Below are 24,458 nucleotides of genomic sequence, written 5' to 3'. Positions count from 1 at the left end.
CCTGTTTTGTTTCGTATGTACACTGTAAAAGTTGACACGACAGCGGACGAGACAGGTGCTTGTGCACGTATAAAGCTGAGATTTGTTTTTAAAAAAAAGTAGGTACTTCATAATGTTATCTGAATGATAACAAGACACTCTCCACCTTTAAATTTTACATTATTTATTAATGCTTTTTATAATGTCCTTTTTTCTTCTTCTTTTGCTAAAAGAATAAAATTAAATGTTTAGGAAGTAAAATTAGTAAAAATGATTACAGTAGATCCTACATGAAATGATGAAGGTTTGCAAAGAATAATTAGAAACACTTGAGCACTTTCTCATAAGAAGCAATGCTTTATCACCTATACGCATGGCTTTCTTGCTTGAATATCATTATCAACTTAAAATTTCTGTGTGTACTATAAAGTGCTCCACCAAGGACGAATTAAACAACAGTAGCCTCACCGGACACAATTACGAACGATTTTTGAACTGTGATTAATATTTTTTTATGTAGACTACTTTTCTTGAATTGTTTTTACCATATAATTTAAGATGTATGAAGGCTTTCCATTTTGCATCATATCCCACATAAATTTTTATTCACGTTAGGATACTTAGCCAATACTATCTTCAGTGCGAAGTGCATAAACACTCTATTAATAAACTAGTCAAAACATTTACTAAATTTTATCATCGGTATAAAGACATCATTCGTAAATATAGCTCAACATGCAGACTTCTAATACGTTCAGGTATTTCACATCCAATTTTTTATGGTAATATTCTTTATAAAGCACAAAGGTGTCAGTATTCACCTCAGAAACTTACAAAACCTTTGAATAGACTTATTAAGAAGGGATATAATTACGATACTGTTGTCAAGTCATTAAAGATTGCATATTTTGGCGTTAATATTGAGTCACTGATAAGGTCTTTGCATCGGAACTAAACACATTTATTCTAAAAACAGTTGTTGGCATGACACGAGTTATGTTCTTCTCATATATGTTATGATGGTATGATACTAAACCCCTAACGGGAAGGATTGTGCCTGATGTTCATATGATGAAATCATAATCTTTCAGTCAGTTTAATTGAAGTCTGGAGCTGGCATGACAGTTAACTGCTAGTAGTCTGTTGTTATTTATGTATTATTGTCATTTTGTTTATTTTCTTTGGTTACATCTTCTGACATCAGACTCGGATTTCTCTTGAACTGAATTTTAATGTGCGTATTGTTATGCGTTTACTTTACTACATTGGTTAGAGGTATAGGGGGAGGGTTGAGATCTCACAAACATGTTTGACCCCGCCGCATTTTTGCGCCTGTCCAAAGTCAGGAGCCTCTGGCCTTTGTTAGTCTTGTATTATTTTAATTTTAGTTTCTTGTGTACAATTTGGAAATTAGTATGACGTTCATTATCACTGGACTAGTATATATTTGTTTAGGGGCCAGCTGAAGGACGCCTCCGGGTGCGGGAATTTCTCGCTACATTGAAGACCTGTTGGTGACCCTCTGCTGTTGTTTTTTATTTGGTCGGGTTGTTGTCTCTTTGACACATTCCCCATTTCCATTCTCAATTTTATTTAGTAAGATTTGTGTGACCTCGTTTTACGGGTCAAGAGAGCCACATATGGACGCAATTCCGAACAGCACTACATTGATATATCTTGCAGAAGAAATCTATGACAACAGTCTAGATTGATAAAGCATACATTATTCTTTATCTCAAACACATTTTCATAGGAAAATAAGATGCACAAGTTTGATTTTTACTTCAATTACTTCAGCAGTGGTTGCAGACGAAATGTCTGTCACGTATAAAGGAAAGATTTCTGATTTTTTTTGTTTTTGTGTAAGTTCCTCCTTTAAAGGAGCACTAAATTCAAGTTTATCCATTTCGGTTGTGTACTTATCAATTCATCTATGTTTTTTTTTTTATATAGGTCAACATTTCTTTCGGAGTTTTCTGGACTTTTCAATAAAATTAACATATTTTCTTTTGACCATAAATAGGGTCACAAGAGTCTAAAAAACGTCAATTGTGGGGTTATTTGGGCAAGATGAAAGGCATCACGCATATGAACAGAATCAGAAGATATTTTTTTTTCTATATATTAACAAAAAAAGGCAATATGCACTTACCTTTATGTTTTTTTTATATAACTTTCTTATAATATTTTCAGAATGAGTTTGTCATCGTCATCAACATTCACCAAGTGCACATAAATTGTATTATCATAAAAACAAGGGAATTATAGGGTCTCTTTGACACATTCCCCATTTCCATTCTCAATTTTATTTTTTACAGAGTTTGTCTTTAGTGCCGTGTGGAGGCAGTAGAGTGCCTCCCCGTGCTTCAGGTTTATGCTCTTATAATATACTAGATTATGGAGTGTGTGTCCGAGCGAGAACTGCTCTAGTTCATTACTTTAGGAATACACTGTATTTGTTTTTTATTTGGTCGGGTTGTTGTCTCTTTGACACATTCCCCATTTCCATTCTCAATTTTATTTTTATTTATAAAAACATTTATTGATAAATATAAATAAATATAATCTCAGAGGGCAAACTTTGGAAATCGTTCGTAATTGTGTCCAGTCGTAATTGCGTCCTGTGGGGCTAGATACATTTGTAACAGGAAACGGTTTGACATTAGTATATTTTCTATATATCAGATATCCTTCTTTTTTTGTATTATCTGTTTATTTTATTTGGTAAAGTCCATAATGTTAACTCAGCATCTAAAGCTACACATATTTAGTGGCGGATCCAGGGGAGGGTTCTGGTGGTTGAAACCCCCTTTTTGTTGGAAAATCAACGATTTTGAATGGGGACATATAGATGGAATTACCTGCCCTTTGTCCTGGGTTTGGAACCCCCCTTTTTAGAATAGCTGGATCAGCCCCTGCGTATTTTATGCATTTACTGATGAGCTTCTTTTTATCGTGTGTAAAAATATACAATCTACTCGGGCAACAATATTTATCACTATGTCTACTACACACCTTCACCTATAAGTACAACGACAAATCAATACTCTAATACTGATCACAGACCTTGACCTCAATATCTCTATAAGTAAACTTTAAATTGAATACCTGCAATCAGACAATTATATTAAATCAAGCGTAATTGATCTTAGGGCTCGGAAATAAATCATTTCCAAAAAACACAAGTCTACTTGATATTTCTGACTTTAAATTGTAAACCGTCTGTTAATCTCATATTAAAGTTAGAAACACTGGTCCCTGAGTCTCCATGGCTGAAGTAATTGAGATAAGTAAATTTCTATAACTTGATAAGGTCTTTCAAAGTATCAACACATGTACATGTAAATTGCAATAACAATATGAAGTATCAAAGTCAACAATGTACCCATAAAACAGAGCACTCAAATAAGTCTATCAAAATATTGCATTGTAAAATAATGTAAAAGTTCTTATCAAAAATTGTAAGATGAATAATAACGGCTTATAAACAAATCGAATTGTACCGTTAATACCCTAAACTATTTAACTTTATTGTAATCTTATTAAATTAAATTCAAAACCCTCGAAATATAAAAACGCTCTAACTCAATTTTACTTGAACATGCTGTGGAATAAGACTATATTTTAGATAAAACAGGAAAAAATATAAAAAATGAAGAATCACCCTCAGAAATAAAGTGTATCGGTTTTACTCAAACCAAGTTGAAGTGTCTTATTCAGACAAAGGGTATAACACACCTGTAAGCCATTAATGATATAAATAAACAACGGCGGTTTTATTCAAACCAAGATGTTGATTATGTCTTATACACACCTTGGCTATATAGGATCAAGTAGCAGAATTAATAAAATATCTACTTTATATACTATTTACAGGTAAAGAAATAACAACTTTAACCAACCACATACATGTACATCGATACAAACTTGTACATGTATATAAAGGTGCACTCAAAATACTTTTATTTAAACAACTATTGATTACTACCGAAAAGAAAAGAAAAGCTTTTAATCATTTATCTTATGTAAAACACAGAGAGTCCTAGTTGATTTTTATAAGTTAATCAGTAAGGACTCCTTACTGATTAACCAATAAAAATCATCTAACCTTTTTAGTATACCCTGGTTACGAACATGTATTAAAAGCAAAATAATAACCATGAAAATAAATTGTAAATAGAAATAAGCCATCCTACACATAATGTTGAATATATAAAAACCGATTCTGCTACACATTATTGAGTGCTGTATTCTGTGGTTGTGGTTGTAAATGTATTATTGTACTCACAAGCTAAACCTGCTAGAATACCTTAGCGGTAGATTGTGTTTTTCTTTGCATGAAGGCAGAAATAGTTTTCTTAACGCTTTGCCTAGTAGCAATAGAAAAGGATTAACAGGATTAAGGGCAGTTCCTAAACAATTTTTTTTTTAAATAGAACAACTGTGAATTATATTCTTCTCTGTTTACTGGAGGTGGTCCTACATGTATATAGGACGGATCTACTAAAAGACAAGACAAGATAGCACCCAGATATTACACTAATCCAGGAGTCACAGAATAAAAATAAAGCAGCATTTCAACATGTCTGAATTAATTGGCCCTACCTGTTTAGGAATTTTAGGAATTTGGGGTGAAAAACAATACTTTTCTAATTCTTTATATAAATTATTGCTTATTGCTTGACCAATTTAAATGGGGTTTTATTTTTGAATTCTTGGGGTTCTTTAATATGCTTCATCTAACCCTGTATTAAGTTTTTGGATTTTGAGCCCCGTTTTTAAATTGGTCCACATTGAGGTCCAAAGGGTCCAAAATTAAACTTTGTTTGATTTCATCAAATATTGAATTCTTGGGGTTCTTTGATAGGTTGAATCTAACCATGTATTTCAGTCAGGGGTACTACTTGTACAAGTTATTTTTAATTTCTTGAAGAAGTAATATTAATATACCTATATATTAAGTAAAGGAGTAGGTCCAGTAAGACCCCTTTTTGGCCCCAAAATATAGCAGTTTTACAAAATTGTTAAAATGTAAACTTTTGGTTATTTATTGGACAGTAGAATGCTTTTGCTACATAAAAATGGGCTGTTTTTAGTACTACTAGCACTATTAAGTCATGCTAAATTACTGAAATCTTCACAATTCTAGCATTTTAGTAAAATTTTATACGGTTTTCGTGTAAAACGGAAGTGGCCGCATTCGTGTTCATCCTTAATATTGAAATGCAAGTTGTATTTTATGATAATACATAACATATATAAAGGTTGAGGATGAACACGGATGCGGCCACTTTCATTTTTGACAAAAACCATCTGAAATGTGACATTTTTCTGCATATTTGGTAGATTTTTCATATTTAAGCTTTAATCGGATCGTTTTTAATGACGAAATCAGTTAAAATCGTTCACATTAACTAATAGAATCAAATAAATAGACACTTATTAAGTGTTTAAAAAGTGGTCAAAATCTTTCGTCAGATGAACCTGAAATTTGAGGCCTAAATGGGTCCTTACCGGACCTACTCCTTTGTAGGATACTCATACAAGTGAATTTTATTTACTTGTATAGGTAAAACAAAATATTGGCTGAGTTATGTCCCTTAGACATTCAGATTTTTTTACTTATAAATAGAAGTAAAAAAGTCATCATACATGTATCTTTTTTTATTGAATTCTTATGATTTCTTTGCTCTTATAGAATTTTGAATTATCTGCCTTTTGCAGATGTCTTTACTGAAGTGTAATTTTATGGACAATGAAAATCCCATTTGTCTGTTATCTTCAGAACACTGCTCATTTACAAGCCCCCAAGGAGCAATTTTTGAAGGCCTTGCTCAAATACTTAGGATCTTTGCGCAATCAGTTTTTTTGTTGAATTAATCATGTTAATGAGATGAAACATTGAACTCTAATAAAAAAAATTGAGCAAACCTGGGAAAAATCATTAAAGGCATGATTTTACATCTCAAAACTTGAGGACTTTTGTGGGATTGTAAGAAATTTACTTATACAAGTAAATTTTAAAGAAAATTAAGGGGAGATTATTCAAACATTATAAGCTCACCTTTCCAAAAGGAAATGTGAGCTTTTGCCATCACTTGGTGTCCGTCGCCGTCCGTCCGTCGTCGTCGTCCGTCGTAAACTATTTCAAAAATCTTCTCCTCTGAAACTACTGAACCAATACAAACCAAACTTCATCTGATTGATTCCTAGGGTATCTAGAATAAAGTTTGTGTTTTAATTCCAATTTCATCAAAAAACATGGCCGCCATGGCTAAAAATAGAACATACATGTAGGGGTAAAATGCAGTTTTTAGCTTATAACTCAAAAACCAAAGCATTTAGAGCAAATCTGACATGGGGTAAAATTGTTTATCAGGTCAAGATTTATCTGCCCTGAACTTTTCAGATGAATCGGACAACCCGTTGTTAGGTTACTGCCCCTGAATTGGTAATTTTAAGGAAATTTTGCTGTTTTTGGTTATTATCATGAATATTTTTATAGATAGAGATACACTGTAAGCAGCAAAAATGTTCAGCAAAGTAAGATTTACAAATAAGTCAACATGACCGAAATGGTCAGTTGACCCCTTTAGGAGTTATGGCCCTTTATAGTCAATTTTTAACCATTTTCCGTAAATCTTAGTTATATTTTACAAAAATCTTCTCCTCTGAAACTATTGGGCCAAATTGAACCAAACTTGGCAACAATCATCATTGGGGTAACTAGTTTAAAAATTGTGTCCGGTGACCCGGCCAACCAACCAAGATGGCCACCATGGCTAAAAATAGAACATAGGGGTAAAATCAGTTTTTGGCTTATAACTCAAAAACCAAAGCATTTAAAGCAAATCTGACATGAGGTTAAATGGTTTATCAGGTGAAGATCTATCTGCCCTGAAAATTTCAGATGAATCAGACAACCAATTGTTAGGTTGCTGCCTCTGAATTGGTTATTTTAAGGAAATTTTGCTGATTTTGGTTATTTTCATGAATATTATTATAGATAGAGATAAACTGTAAACAGCAAAAATGTTTAGCAAAGTAAGATTTACAAATAAGTCAGCATGACCGAAATGGTCAGTTGACCCCTTTAGGAGTTATGGCCCTTTATAGTCAATTTTTAACCATTTTCCGTAAATCTTAGTTATCTTTTAGAAAAATCTTCTCCTCTGAAACTACTGGGCCAAATTTAACCAAACTTGGCCAAAATCATTATTAGGGTATCCAGTTTAAAAATTGTGTCCGGTGACCCAGCTAACCAACCAAGATGGCCGCCATGGCTAAAAATAGAACATAGGGGTAAAATGCAGTTTTTAGCTTATAACTCAAAAACCAAAGCATTTAGAGCAAATCTGACATGGGGTAAAATTGTTTATCAGGTCAAGATCTATCTGCCCTGAAATTTTCAGATGAATAGGACAACCCGTTGTTGGGTTGCTGCCCCTGAATTGGTAATTTTAAGAAAATTTTGCTGTTTTTGGTTATTATCTTGAATATTATTATAGATGTAGATAAACTGTAAACAGCAATAATGTAATGCTTGGGGTATACAATGTTTTTTTATACTTTCATCATAAATTATATTATGAACACGAGACAAACGAGACATTTCAGTGTGTCCACTCTTGTTTTTGCTTTTGAAGAAGATATGACAGAATCGAAGAACCATTTATATAAATTGAAAACCCAAAATAAGCATTCATGGAAGATTAAAGCAAAAAATTTAAGGTGAGCGATTCAGGCTCTTGAGAGCCTCTTGTTTATTTACTTATATGTGTATATTTTTTTTTTACTTCTTCAAGTAAATAAAAATAACTTGCACAAGTAGTACCCCTGACTGTATTTAGATTTTGGATATTGGACCATAATAGGTAAATGTCCAATTTAAAATTTTTAAGTTCTTAGACCATTTTTTTTCAGAAACCTATGCTGTGTCAAATATTTAATCATAATCCAAATTCAGAGCTGTATCAAGCTTGAATGATGTGTCGATACTTGCCCCAACTGTTCAGGGTTAGACCTCTGCGGTGGTATCAAACTGCGACCTGCAGTGCATTTTATTGTTTCTTGTATCCAAGATTCTAGTGAAACAATATGCCAGACAGAGTAATCTACTTCTTGCATAATAAGACCTACATATTGTTACCTATGGTGATTGCATACAAAAAAAAAGTACTTGTTAGAAAATATGATATATAGGACTATATTTATTAATTTAACCTGTGTTTAACAATAACAATGTACTTAATTCATGTCATTGGTTATTTCGAAACATTACAACTTTAATTTCAAGGTTTTGTTTATATTTCAGGTTAACATTGGCATTCAAGTTCCAAGCCGTTACTTGGCAACTAATTGCACCCTTGTCCTTTAGAATTTGTCACCCATGTCTGCCAGATTTTACCTTAGTAACTTTTATTGTACAAAAATGATGTAAATTATAAAAAAAAAACAACCTTACATTGTATAATAGATTGTGTATTTTTTTTTTACAGAAATGTCAAATGGATGTGTTTTGGTGACTGGAGGAGCCGGTTTTGTTGGCACCCATTCTGTAATAGAACTTATCAATGCAGGATATTCTGTTGTTGTTGTAGACAACTTTGTTAATGCTAGTCATGGTATGTTTTAAGTAATCTTTATATCCATTTGTCATACATTTTGTGTTTGATTATGTATGAATAGCCATCATTAATGCAAATTGAAACATTATAAATTATTGAGAAATTTTCAAACATTGAAAGTATTCTTCTTTTAACCAAAACAATTGTTGTTCATTGAATAGATATACATTTAGAAACTTTACAAGGTTTAGTTTTCTGTTGGGTGCATTTTGATTAGAGAACACTTTGTGAATTACAAACTTAAACATAACAAAGAAATAGATTGTTAATGGTAACAAAGATGGAGTAGGAAAGTACGACTAAAAGGGTAATACATGTACTAAAATGTTACTGACAGAATAAGTTTTAAGCTAGGCAATCTTTGGGACCAAAAAAATGATAAGTCTTATTTTTACTGTTTGAGTGAGAAAAAAGATATATGATTTCAGTGTCTGAAGGGTGACCTTTTTATGTCTTATCCAGTTTGGTAAGCTAACATACATGACATACAGATGTAGTTGTACATAAGTAAATTTTTAATATTTTATCTCATTTGGTCCAGTTAGCTTATGGTTTACTATTTATTTAACCTTGTTGTGCTAATCATGAAGATGATAATATTTTCTGTAGAATTTTAGTTTTTGTCTATCTGATTAATTGTAATTATTTTGTTACAGAAAGTTTGAAAAGAGTTGAGGAAATATGTGGTACAAAAATCCCAATCTTCTCTGTAGATTTAACTGACAAACAAGCTTTAGCAGATTTGTTTAAAAAGGTAAATGAATGTGGAAAATTATTTAAGACTGGAAAATAAAATTTGAGACATGAACATTTGATGCGGTTCATCTATCTTTAGGGAACTGGCGGAACCTTCCTCTTTTTAATCTTGATCAGTGGAAAAATAAATGGTACAAAAAAGTGCAAAATAAAGGTAAAGCTCTTAACTTTGTAATACTGGAAGAATTGATAAAAAAAAAAAAGTACATGTACAAGTACAAACTAACAAAAAATGAATTCCACATAAAATAATGAAACCAGCTACTAAACGTAAGTCCAAAGTCCTGAGACATCTAATAAATATGAAATCATGTTATCGAACACTTAATATTTTATACTTGAGAGTATGCTCTGTGGAGCTATGTTATAAATATATGTAATGTCAATAAAAATATACAGTCAATACAGTTTTATAGCATGGTTGTAGTGCAAAATATATGTATAAATAAAGGAAAAAAAGATGGCTCTAAATTTAACATATGTGCTCAGAATATTGTTTTCTTTATGAGATATGGTGTTGTAAAAAATTCTATTGCATCTGTATCTTCTATTGCAGAGGACAATTTGCAAACAAAAAACAATCAAATATTTTCCCTCTCTAAATGCAAAAAAGTAGTGTGAAACTGGTTGACTGTTGTGTGTATAATAACCAGTGTTAATGTGAACAGTATAATTCTATCACTTGAAGATGTTCTACTATGATTGTATGTACTCAAACCATTCCTTTAGAGAATTACAAATTTTAAAAATGCAGTTGATATTTAAACCTATATTACGCTAAAAGAAAAGTTTAAGGCAGATAATAAATATTTGTTTAAACCAAATTGAATATGTATATGGTTGTATGATTACAGCACAAGTTTACCAGCGTCATACATTTTGCTGGTTTGAAAGCTGTGGGAGAATCATGTGAATTACCTCTACTTTACTACAAAGTGAACATAGGAGGAACAACAAATTTACTAGAGGTAAACTTATATAAAATAACTTACTATTGTGAAATTACCACTACTATACTTCAAAGTCAACATAGGAGATACAACAAATCTACCAGGGGCAAAAGTAACTTACTTATGCAAATTACTCAATCAAAACTGGCTACAAACATGATAGAGAAACAAACATATACCAGTAGCTATTTTAGAACTTTCACTTTTTTTGTAAACAATAAAACATGTGTGAAATTTTGTATCTTTGATTCGATAATGATATAAAATACTGATATCTCAATGGTTATTATAGCTCTATATTATGTTTACATTGTGAAGATACATGTTTGTGTTATTTTAGGTTATGAAAGAAAACAACGTAAAGAATCTGATATTTTCAAGTTCAGCTACAGTATATGGTACACCAGAATATTTACCTTTAGATGAGAACCACCCAACAGGGGGATGTACAAACCCATACGGCAAAACTAAATACTTTATAGAAGAAATAATGAAAGATCTGTGTAAATCAGACCCTGTAAGTTGTGTTCACAATTTTCAACAATAAGTTAGAGTAAGCTGACAGTTATTTCTTTGTTGGATATTTATCAGAAATAATGAAGTCATGATATATACACTTAAATTTGAATATTCTTTAATTCTGTGAATAGAAGGTTTTCATATTACCAAATTTTGACTCCAGATTTTATAATTTTTCGACAGGTACCTTTCCTGTGGTAAGACAGCTTGGTACTCAGTCACGTAAGACCAACCAAAATAAGTAAAAGCAAACATATAATCTGTGTAGTTTGAGTGGAAAGTGTACTGTTTTCCAATGGTTTTGTAGTGATAAGAAAATATAAAGCAGTAAATTTTCCCCACAAATTGTACCGATTGAAAGCTTGATTTCACTCTTTTACGTTGCTCTTACCTGATTTGGTACCAGGATGTCCAACCACAGTGTAGATAACAAATTGAAAAAATATCAATTTCGGATTTAACAGTCGGTAATATGAAAAAACAAATTGAAAAAATATCAATTTCGGATTTAACAGTCGGTAATATGAAAATAGTCTATAGGCTTAAGGTAATGTCAAAATAAATAATACTGTTGTTTAGGGATTTCTCTGCCATACCTATTTTGTAATGTAAAAAATGTGTGTGAGATATTTATTGAAATGGAGAGAATATTATTTCTATTCCTATCTTGTCAAACAGACAGAGTGTATAGTCTGGATTTACTGGTAATTTTGTTTGAAATACAACAAAAATGCTAACTAGACATTAATAAGGTAGAAAAACATAAAACAGCATGTTTACTTCTAATAAAAAAAAAATCAGGGAAAGACAAATAAGATTTCAATATACACATTTTGTAAAGAACCAATATAGTGTACCCATATTAATTTAAAGCTGTTATACATGTATATATGTCTGTTATAGGAATGGAACATTGTTATTTTGCGTTACTTCAATCCAGTAGGTGCTCACAAATCAGGGAAGATTGGAGAAGACCCTAAAGGTGTTCCAAATAACTTGATGCCATATTGTGCCCAGGTAGCTGTTGGAAAGAGAAAGGAGATAAATGTTTACGGCAATGATTATGACACGCCAGATGGCACTGGTAAGTAAAGATCTATTTTTACACATTGATTTAAAATGATGTCCATACCAAATTAGTTGATTATTGGCTTCATGTTGATGATTTAATAACATACTGTGATAATTTTATTTTATATAGATAAATTGTAGACCCGTTACAGATATGATATGATATATGTGATTGTTTTTCAGATTGCTGTCTACTTGCTTTGGTTTTTGATTATGTCTAATTATAAAAAAAACCCATTTGAAATCACTGATGTGCATAGTGCTTGAGTTAATAATATTCAGTGTTGTTAGGTCACAATATTTGAATTCTCGAATTAGTTTTTATTTTTAAATCATTGATCATGAATACTTGATTGAGAATAGAGAAGGAATTATATCTCTTCTAAACACTCACAATTTGTTTTGATGCATCTTCATTTACAATGTCATAACAACACCCATTGCATAACATTGGAGGATCAAAATGATCAAATTTATTTTACATGTGAAATCATTGCAACTGATGTAATGCATGTTTTATTGTTTGTACTTATATTGCAGGAGTCCGAGACTATATACATGTTGAAGATTTAGCAATTGGACATGTTGCTGCACAGAAAAAAATAGAAGAATGTTGTGGCCTTAAGGTAATGAAAATAAACTCATTTAACAATAATCTAGTCACAGTATATATTGATTTTATTTTAAAGCTAGATTTGCGATGTATGTTGACCTCTATATGTTCTTTCAGCTTATTTTTATACGACCGCAAAAATTTTAATTTTTCGTCGTATATTGCTATCACGTTGGCGTCGTCGTCCTGCGTCGTCGTCGTCCGAATACTTTTAGTTTTCGCACTCTAACTTTAGTAAAAGTGAATAGAAATCTATGAAATTTTAACACAAGGTTTATAACCACAAAAGGAAGGTTGGGATTGATTTTGGGAGTTTTGGTCCCAAAATTTTAGGAATTAGGGGCCAAAAAGGGCCCAAATAAGCATTTTCTTGGTTTTCGCACTATAACTTTAGATTAAGTAAATAGAAATCTATGAAATTTTGACACAAGGTTTATGACCACAAAAGGAAGGTTGGGATTGATTTTGGGAGTTTTAGTTCAAACAGTTTAGGAATTAGGGGCCAAAAAAGGGCCCAAATAAGCATTATTCTTGGTTTTCGCACAATAACTTTAGTATAAGTAAATAGAAATCAATGAAATTTAAACACAAGGTTTATGACCACAAAAGGAAGGTTGGGATTGATTTTGGGAGTTGAGGTCTGAACAGGTTTAGGAATTAGCGGCCAAAAAGGGGCCCAAGTAAGCATTATTCTTGGTTTTCGCACCATAACTTTAGTATAAGTAAATAGAAATCTTTGAAATTTAAACACAAGGTTTATGACCATAAAAGGAAGGTTGGGTTTGATTTTGGGAGTTTTGGTCCCAACAGGTTTTTAGGAATAAGGGGCCCAAAGGGTCCAAAATTGAACTTTGTTTGATTTCATCAAAAATTGAATAATTGGGGTTCTTTGATATGCCGGATCTAACTGTGTATGTAGATTCTTAATTTTTGGTCCCGTTTTCCAATTGGTCTACATTAAGGTCCAAAGGGTCCAAAATTAAACTTAGTTTGATTTTAACAAAAATTGAATCCTTGGGGTTCTTTGATATGCTGAATCTAAAAATGTACTTAGATTAATGATTATTGGCCCAGTTTTCAAGTTGGTCCAAATCGGGGTCCAAAATTAAACTTTGTTTGATTTCATCAAAAATTGAATAATTGGGGTTCTTTGATATGCCAAATCTAACTGTGTATGTAGATTCTTAATTTTTAATCCCGTTTTCAAATTGGTCTACATTAAATACCAAAGGGTCCAAAATTAAACTAAGTTTGATTTTAATAAAAATTGAATTCTTTGGCTTTTTTGATATGCTGAATTTAATCATGTACTTAGATTTTTGATTATGGGCCCAGTTTTCAAGTTGGTTCAAATCAGGATCCAAAATTATTATATTATATTAAGTATTGTGCAATAGCAAGAAATTTCCAATTGCACAGTATTCAGCAATAGCAAGAAATCTTCAATTGCACAGTATTGTGCTATAGCAAAAAATGTTCAATTGCACAGTATTGTGCAATAGCAAGAAATCTTCAATTGCACAGTATTGTGCAATAGCAAATATTTTCAATTGCACAGTATTGCGCAATAGCAAGAAATATCTAATTTGCACAATATTGTGCAATAGCAAGAAATTTTCAATTGATTGGAGTTATCTTTCTTTGTCCAGAATAGTAGTTGAATCAACTTAAATCATTGTTTTATACAATGCACAATGTATATTCACTTTAACTACCAACTGATAAATTAAAACACTCTTTACCATTCAGTGATAACAAGCACTCTTTGTTACATTTTAATATTTTATGATGTATTTAAATGAGTAGTTATTGTTGCAAACTCCATTAGAAATTTGAATTGAGATCAGTTTTGAAAAAAGGGAAAGGGGGATGTGAAAAAAAATGGTGGGGGGGGGGTTAATTTTTCTCATTTCAGATTTCATAAATAAAAAGAAAATTTCTTCAAACATTTTTTTGAGAGGATTAATATTCAACAGCATAGTGATTGCTCAAAGACAAAAAAAATATTTAAAGTTCATTAGACCACATTCATTCTGTGTCCAAAACCTATGCTGTGTCAACTATTTAATCACAATCCAAATTTAGAGCTGAATCCAGCTTGAATGTTGTGTCCATACTTGCCCCAACCGTTCAGGGTCCAACCTATGCGGTCGTATAAAGTTGCGCCCTGCGGAGCATCTGGTTCTGGATTACTGTCATATTGATGCTACTTTTACTTTATTACTTTATTATACCATTGTAGCATTGTGAATTTTTATAAGTGATGTTAACACAATTGTAAAACAGTAAATCAATGTCTCTATAATCCTAATAGTATTATTATCTTGTATCATGATCTATGTAACAATATATGTATGCATTGTAGATATACAACCTAGGGACAGGACAAGGGTATTCTGTGATGGATATGATTAATGCATTAAGTAAAGCTGCAGGCAAACCAGTAAGTATGAATAAAGCATTCCAACACTTACCTTCAAACCCTTTAATCATATAAAGCATTCCAACACTGATCTTCAAACCCTTTAATCATATAAAACATTCCAACACTGAACTTCAAACCATTAAATGGAACAAAGCATTCCAACACTAATCTTCAAACCCTTTAATGGAATAAATAAAATTGAGAAAGGAAATGGGGAATGTGTCAAAGCAACAACAACCTGACCATAGAGCAGACAACAGCCGAAGGCATTCCAACATGGATCCTCAAGCCCTTCAATGAAATAAATTAAAGCATTCCAACACTGATTTTCAAGCCCATCAATAGAATAAAGCATCCAACACTGTTCTGCAAGCCCATCAATAAAATAAGGCATCCAACACTGTTCTGCAAGCCCTTTTATGGAATAAAGCATTCCGACACGGATCCTCAAGCCCTTCAATGGAATAAAACATTTCTACACTGTTCTTCAAACCCTTTAATGGAATAAATATAAAAAAGAAGATGTGGTATGATTGCCAATGAGACAAGTCTTCAAAAGAGACCAAATTACACAGAAATTAACAACTATAGGTCACCATACAGCCTTCAACAATGAGCAAAGTCCATACCGCATTGTCAGCTATAAAAGGCTCTTTAATGGAATAAAGCATTTCTACACTGATCTTCAAGCCCTTTAATGGAATAAAGCATTCCAACACTGATCTTCATACCCCTTAAAACTACAAGGCTAGTTTTGATACTTTAGGGGATTGATGATTGAAAGACCCTCTGCAAACAACTCTTGTCTAATGTTGATTGGATTGCAAACAAATGACATTGGTGGCACATAGTTCCGATTGTGGAAAATTACTTATTCATCTTCTCTGAAACTACAATCGATTCCAGTTATTTGCAAAGCCTATTTTTCATACAAAATTATACAATTAAGCATAGTAAGTCTATATTCGAAATGACACTGTGTATCAGTAACACTACATCTATTGAAGATGTATTTTTATATAGGGGATGTGGTCGAGTGGTATAGAGCGCTGGACATGAGGCTAAGTGATGGGTCAGTAGTGTGTTAAAGGTGTGAGTTTGAATCCTTTTGAGGGAGAAAAATTTGTCAGCATAAAAAAATATACTTTTTACACTGTTAGGTGTAATTTTCAGACTTATATAAACATCTAAAAATGTGACAACCTTAGTACAGACATTCTCAATCGGTTAATACAATGTTATACAGGGCTAACATCATAAAATATATATAATTCGTCTCAAATTTAGCCCATCATTGTAAGTTTTTTTTTTCTCTCTTCAGTGGGATTTGAAACATTGCTTCTGTGCATTGTGGCAACATGGTCTGCACCATGTTCAGTCTCTATATGTGTACAGGTGTTGAAACTTTAGTTTCAGAAAAAATTTAGACCAAATATTATTTATTCTCCTTCCCAGCTAGGGCTTGAAAGTCTATTTTTCCACTCAGTTCTCATCTAGTAAGTGAAATATACAAGACACATCCCTACATAATAATTGATAGGATTTACAGAGTCTAGGTTCTTCCACAAATAGATCATAAGTAGAAGTTGATATTAAAGTGTTAATTGTCCAAGCACATCAAAAAGTTTAAATAAAAAGTGATGAATTATTTCAACATTCAATTGTAGGTTCCCTACAAAATAGCAGAGAGAAGAACGGGTGATATAGCATCATGTTATAGTAAACCAGACTTGGCTGCTAAAGAACTTGGATGGAAGGCAACACGAGGTTTGGATGAAATGTGTAAGTAGATATGAAGAAGAATATAGATCATTTTTTTGGTTTCCGTTCTCTAAATTTAGTTAGCCTCAACCAAAACGTTATGCAATTCATACACAATGCTTATTACCACAAAATGCAAATCAAGGTTGAATTTTGAGGGTGTCACTTATACTGTTCTGGAGTTATGCCTCTTTTCAAATAAAAAAATTGCTGAATTGTTTGTTTCCATTCTCTAACTTAAGTTTGCCTCAACCAAATTTACCTTTCTTTAGGCCAGACTTTTTATTTTATATGTTTAACGAGAAAATTTGTAAAAAATTAGGGTCGAGGGGGCGAAATAAAAAAAAAATAAAAGGGCAATATTGGTCCAGTCGACACTAAAAATAAAAATAAAACCATTGTAAGTGACTTTTTTTTTTTTTTTTTTTTTTTTTATAGAATTTATCAAAATACAAGAACAATGAAAAGAGAACAGACCAGTATATTAACCCAGAGAAATATAAATACATATAGTTTATATATGTCTCTGGTTAACCCTTCTATTAATATAAACATAAAAACTATGTTTTGATTCTGTATTTCCACTAATATAGATCCATGGCACCACTCAAATATATCAACCTTGCTGCATATACACTATATATGTATATACCAGTCACCCAGTCAGGAACCTCTTAGTGTATGCAGAGACATATATATATACACATGTATATATGTCTCTGGTGTAACTAATAGTCCCAGAGTTAAGCAACTTTAACCTATAAATTGAAACAATGCTTATACATGGAAATATATACATTAATCAAGAAGATCTAACCAAAAGTATGTTAATGCGTGTGGAATGCGTAATTTTCCCTTTTGTGATCAATTTTTGTCTGTCAGCAGTGCCATTCATGCGTCTGAAGTCATTATCGCAAGAATCCGGATTTCGGTCATAGCGGGTCCGTTTCCGATGAAATCCTGATCCCGATCCGTAGTTCTACAAATTTAAATGTCGGACGAAGAAAAATTTACAAAAATAAACGATGTTTGATACGCTATTTGGAAAGGAATATGACATTTCTAATGCAATACATGGATGACAAGTTTACTTTAGGCTTATTTCATCAAGTTCTGATGAAGTAATAACTGATTTTGCCGAAAGTTAGAATGATTTGATGTACGCTCTCGTGTAACAAGTATGAAAAGCATGCCACCAGCTTATTAAAAATCTTTTAGAAGAAAATATATCGTTTATGCCTTGAATTTCTTTACTTTTAAATGAAAATTGCTGTTTCATTGACTTGGTAAAAATTAAATATTACCGATAACGAAATTTAATTGACTGAAAGCGAGTATTGTGAACAACACATTTTATTTTTTTCTGAGGATTTCGTAACAGTCGGCGGGAAAAATAATAATAAAAGTAAGAAGCACTACTTTTATTTTTATTCTAAAATCGGGAAAGGTGGAGTCGGCGGATCTCGTTAAACAGATAATAAAAAAAGTCTGGCCTTAGTTATATCCCTTTATAACTTTATATGAAATGCATAGAGGAGCATCATCTGCATCCCATGGACACATTCCCCAAATATATAGATATCACATACATGTACAGATAACATGTACATGTATAGATGGAATATACACTAATAGACAACATATACACAAAAGATAACACATTAGATAAAATATATACAAAATTTTATATACATATTCACTAAAATAATAAGTTATGGTTTCAAAATAATGTTTACAGTTAAAATAAAAACATCTCAATGTGTTTCTTCTCCCTAGATTTTGAACAATAAAATATGTTTAAACTAAAAATAAATAACTAATTTTTGATTGATTTTTCCTTTCAGGTGAAGACTTATGGAGGTGGCAAACTATGAATCCTGATGGTTTCAATTCAAACGGACCTAAAAGTTAACAGATACATATGTTAGCAAATCCTAGGTGCTAGAAGCTAGGCAAATTATCTGTGATCACAAGGGGAATGATTTCTCATGTAGACTGGGTTTATTTTAGTTTTAATTTAATTGTTAGTGTTCATTGGAACTACAAATGTTTCAGAATATCTTAATGGGAAAAAATGTAGAATATCTAGAAAAAGTATAATCATATGGAACCTGGGAAACTTCTTGTAGTCTTAGTTGGGAACAAACAGAATCTTAATTTGGGATCTGAAAATAAAAAGATTTGCTTATAAAAATGGTATCAGCTTTATGTTTAATAATTTTGAAAGTATTACCATTATTTTCCACTTCAACACATGAGACAAGTTGACACCTTATACAAATGAAAGTACTTTTTATGAAACATGTTTATATTAATTGAGGGCTTCCTTGTTATATTCCTTTTTGTGACCATTTATTATATTTCCATAATTTTTATTAACCGTAATTTTAGTATACAGGTTTGTAATTTTGATATGACAGAAATATATTATGTGATATTGTATTTTAAATACAAGTCCTAATTGATCTGGTTTAGTCTCATGTTTGTTGACAATCAGTTTTATGTATGTTATCACTTCATGTAGTCCCTATTTTATTAATTTGGGGGTACATGTTTCTTATCCTTGGTTTTGGATATTTCAGTCCCTATTTACATTTTTTTGTTCCAAAATTTCTGTTTTATTGAATAGATATTTCTTTAATTTTTCCGTCCCTCTGAATTTTTGGTTCCAATATGAAGACCTTTATTACAGATCTATTTTTTTGAAACTTTTGATGTCAGTCTTTTTTTTATTTATGTTTCTTTAAGTTTGGACAATCATATGACATTTCCTGCAACAATCATACTTACCCAAATTTGATACAACTTTTTTATGCAATGTAATTTAAAAACAAGATTTTTTGCCTGCTGGTACATTCCGTAACTATTGGTTATTGCCAACTCTAACTGGATATATGTTTAGTTTTTCAAGTAAATATAGTTTTGATAAGACATAACTACGCTTATTCTGACCAAAAGTACTATTCTAAAAGGTTCACATAGTTGATATAAAAAATATATAATATGGATACCTAACAACTAACAAACTTAATATTTTAACCACCATTGTTTACCATCTGTAAGAGTTATTTGTAGCAGACGACAACATGTCACAAGGAAAAATCATTATTGCTGATTAACATAAAATAATGACTGAAAACTTCTCTTTGTTTTATACAATTGTATTTATTCAATAAGTAAAACTATATCATAAGTGCCATGTCCACTAGTGAATAGTGCCCTTTGATAATCACTCTTTCTGTTTGTCAGAGCTTTTATGTCATAGGATAAGTCAAGATTGATTCATCTGATTTCCTTAATTTTTATGCACAGCTTTACTGCCTATAAAAGATGAAATGGGGTAGAACATAGTTATTTGTTATAAGATCAAAAATTTTGAGACAGATCATTTGTCCTTAGATTTCAACTAAATTTGGTATACAGCAATAGATATGATAAGCTATTTGAAATTGATTACAGGTAACAAAAATATTAAAAAATTGAGTAATTAACTAACTTCCTGTTAAAAAAAATCACAAATTTAGAGAAACAATCTTATGCACAAGAAAAAATTAATCACAAGCTATTCCAAAATGATTTTCAGTGTCAAAAATAGGTTAAAAAGTTAATTATTGAGAAGCAGTAATTTGTGTCAGGATTTCAAGGAAAATTGATATCAGCATAACTTGCATTTCAATTTGATTTGATGCCTGAGGTCAAAATTGTGATTAAAAACTTTTGTTTTTTAGGTATGTTAAAATTTTGAGAAACCTATGTTTTTGCTTGGATTTTATTTGTTAAAATTATTTGTCCAAATTATTTCCTTGTGTTCAAAATTGTTGGTTGCTCTCCATTTAGCTGCAAAAATACATGATGTTTGGATTTTAACAATTTTTCTTATTTATGAGGAACACATCCTAATTTAATTCCTTACATTAAAATTGATACCCAATGAATATGAATAGTTTTGTTTGCTTCAGTATTAATTATTGGATTATGTGACTCACACAAAAATGTACGAGAGGAGTACTCACTGACATTAACTTGAAACTTTGTACACATGTTCATTATGAAGTGAAATTTTTAATATATATTACATGTATATGCAAAATTGGGGTTGTGACAAAGATTTCAGAGTTCATTGAATAATGAAATAAAAAAGTGTGATTTGAGTTTTGTGTCCTATGGATGCATATTCTTGTTTTTTTCTCTCTCAGTTTTGTACATTTGAGAGCTAGATATTTTACTACAGCTTGCTTTGTCTATTTTAATCAAAACTTTTCTATATTTTAATGTTAAATATTCCATACTGACTAATGTACAATACTCAAACATAATTTTTGGGCAAATTTCACATATTTATTGAATATTTCATTTATTTTTAATGCTTCATTTTTATATGTCAGATATAGCTTTAACACACCAGCTTTATTACACCAGTTATGATTTAACAAACTAGATGATGTTTATAGGGGAAAAGTTAAAAAAAAGTTGCAGGTGGGTTCAACTCTGATCTCAATTGTCTAGGATTACCAGTTTTTCTAATGATGGTCAGTGGTTTTCTCCCGCTACTCTGGCTTCCTCCATCTATATAAACTGGCCTCCATGATATAGCCAATAATGATAAAAGTGCCATTAAACACCAATCAATTATTCAATCAATGTACATAATATTTTTGTTTTTATTTTCTTGATATTTTTAAGACCTAATTTTTTTGTTATGAAATGTGTTTACTGATTTGATAGTTTTGTTTTGAATGACCACCAGTTTATTGTGAACGACCACCAAGTTATGAAATATCATTATATTATATGGATATATTGTTATTGTAGTATGGGATACATTATGTTATTATATTATATGGGGATACATTATGTTATTATAGTATATGGAGACTATATAGTAAAGGGATATTATATTTCTGTTTTCTCTTGGCATACTTATACATTGTACTTGAATATATTCCAAAGGACAAATTAAAACACATTGGGCTGGACATGGATTTTTTTTTATTCCTGTCATAGATTGGATGTATTATGGTTGACTGTTTATAATCAATAATATATGATAAATAATCATAATCATTTTATTAAGGGTGTTTGCTATTCAGGTTTTTAAATTTTCTTCTATATTATGTAGCCCCACTTGTGTTTTCCTAGGAAATATATTAAAATGTTGCACTCTGTTACACCTGTATTTGTTAATATTTCTTTGAAATTTCTTTATCAAATACATATCTGGTCAAATATTTAAAAATTTGATTATTTCAACAACAAAAATTCATGTAGTTTAAGGGTCATTTTATCCCAAAGTTTAAAAAAATCTAAAGATAAAAATTGTTTGAAAGAAGTTTTAATTTTGCAAATGATTATATGACACACAAAAAGTACAAAGACATACATAAATTTTTCATAACATTTACTGCTATTTATTATATATTTAATAAAAAACAATCATTTATTAAAATGTAATATTTGTTTTTATTTGAGCAGCAAACACCCTACATATTGTTATAAAGATTATTATTCAAATATTACTACTAGAAAACGCCTATTCAAGAAAAATTATGCCTTACAATGAAAGATTATTTTAGTTACATATTCTAATAAAAGTTATTGATAAATTAGTTTCTTATTAATTGAAATTTTAACTGAAACACACCCTCAACATGCAATCTGTGACTGAAGTAAAGTACTTGCGCCTTATTTTACCTGGAGTTTTAGTATTCATATTGTCATTTGATAAAGTCATGCAGAAGATGTGAGTGTTTGTTTAGTAATGGTGATATCCAAGTCATCTGTTCATTTGCATATTTGTTCATCTCTCTTTATCTCTGCAACTTTTCTCTTTTAGAAAATCTTTGGTATGAAACAGTTTTTGAGAACCCTTGAACAAATGTGGGGTGTCCTAGAAAGAGCCAATACTCAAACAAATTGTTGAATAGGGATATGCTTTTTTGACTTGCCTACAACTTTCTTAGCAAAATGCAAGACATAGGGATTATAGTTTTCACAATAATACACAAAACTAAAAACAATTGATAAAATTTGACATTTAAGAGCAATAACTACTATATATAAGAAGTAGTTTTGACAGTGTGTTGATATAAATGGACAGCTGGTAGATCTCAACATTCTTAACATTTCTGTCAAAATTTTATTCCAATGTTCTATTTTTAGTGATGTTCGGCATTTTGGTTGACAGGCGAGGTCATCAGATACATTTTGTAAAGAAGTAACCCCAAAAATGATTGCAGCCATATTTTAGTAAATTTTAGTAAAATATTTACAGAATATTCTTGTGAAAATGTACAGAAGATGAGGACAAAGTGATAAAAAAAGCTCACTTGGTCTTTAAGCCAGGTGAGCTTTGAAAAAAAAGGGAAACCCATAAAATCTGACAAAATCAAACATTATCAACCAACTAAACAGGTGTTAAACAGATATCATATTCCTGATTTGGTACAGGCCTTTTCTGAAGATAAAAAGGTGGATTAAACCTGGTTTTAAATCTAGATAAACCTTCAACTTTAAAGACAGTTGTTTAAAGTTCTGTTATATTGATAATACATGTATTTGGTTAACTTTTCAGAAAACTGTCATTAGTTTTGGCAAATTAGGCATTAGCAATGTTCTTCTACATTAATGACTTCACAATACATCCCTAATGTCACAATAAATAAAAATATCTGTTTTGACTGAAACATTTGAACAGTCTAACATACATTTTCATCAAATCAATAGTCGCAGCATAATCACAGATACAAATTTTCAAATATGCTTGGAACCATCTTCTTTAAAGTGGAATGAAATGATTATGATCAAGATTTACAAATAAGAAGCTAAAATGACAGTTTTATCCCAGGAATTGATTACCTAACCGGTATTTAGGAACAACTTTTTGGATTTTTGGTCCTCAATGCTCTTCAATTTTGTAATTGTTTGGCTTTTTAATTATTTAGATCTGAGCGTCACTGATGAGTCTTATGAAAAAGAAACGGGCGTCTGGCATATTACATTATAATCATGGTATTAAATTATAATCCTGGTACTATTGATAGCTATTTACACCACTAGGTCGATGCCACTGCTGGTGGACGTTTCGTCCCCAATGGTATCAACAGCCCAGTAGTCAGCACTTTAATGTTGACATGAATATCAATTATAGGGTCATGTTTTTTTCTATTTGGTACTATGAAAACTTTGGCATGCCATTTAGCATTGTCCCATGGTGCCTCTTGCAGTCTGACCATCTTACAATATGTATTCATTTGCGATAATACACCAGAGGTGGTATGCAAATTTTTTGGAAGAAGATGAAGAAGAACCCCTTCAGCAATAGGCACGAGGATGACATACCAGGTTTTTCATCTGCTCATAATATCATAACCAAATTATCTATTTTACATTCATGTATACCACGTGAGTCTATCTCCCATCTTGCCATGCAGCACCGTCCCTTGGTGGCTTTTGCAGTTAAGCTAAACATCCAATACATTGCCAATTTATTTTAGAATTTTTTTTATGTTGGGGTGTACCTGAGACGGAGGGAATATAAAGTTATGTATTGTGTAGTTCATGATGTCTAAACTGTATTTAGACTAGACCATAGTTGTTTCTTTTTGTTATTGTATTATATTTTTGTCTTATATTGTACTATGCCCCTTGTGAGCCCATTGAAAGGAAAGCAGCAGGTCAACTATTTTTTGTGTATGGAATAATTGCATGGTGTCCATATCGTTCATCAGGGTTCGTCTGACATTGACCTCATTTATATG

General features: G+C 31.2%; 1 protein-coding gene across 1 annotated transcript; it reads left to right on the top strand.

The window, feature by feature from the left end:
* Positions 1-13: 13 nt before the first annotated feature.
* LOC139517911 (UDP-glucose 4-epimerase-like) lies at positions 14-22,304 on the top strand. The gene is made up of 10 exons (XM_071309439.1): positions 14-98; positions 8,478-8,603; positions 9,263-9,360; positions 10,217-10,330; positions 10,653-10,829; positions 11,735-11,915; positions 12,443-12,528; positions 14,881-14,958; positions 16,608-16,722; positions 18,546-22,304. The coding sequence occupies exons 2-10, from the start codon at positions 8,480-8,482 to the stop codon at positions 18,611-18,613; spliced, it is 1,041 nt and encodes a 346-aa protein (XP_071165540.1). The 5' UTR covers positions 14-98; positions 8,478-8,479; the 3' UTR covers positions 18,614-22,304.
* The last annotated feature ends 2,154 nt before the right edge of the window (positions 22,305-24,458 follow it).

Source organism: Mytilus edulis, chromosome 1 (genome assembly GCF_963676685.1).
Source record: "Mytilus edulis chromosome 1, xbMytEdul2.2, whole genome shotgun sequence".
In the NCBI taxonomy this organism is placed as follows: domain Eukaryota; kingdom Metazoa; phylum Mollusca; class Bivalvia; order Mytilida; family Mytilidae; genus Mytilus; species Mytilus edulis.
The sequence above is the reverse complement of the archived record's forward strand: the minus strand, read 5'-3'. Positions and strand labels throughout refer to the sequence as shown.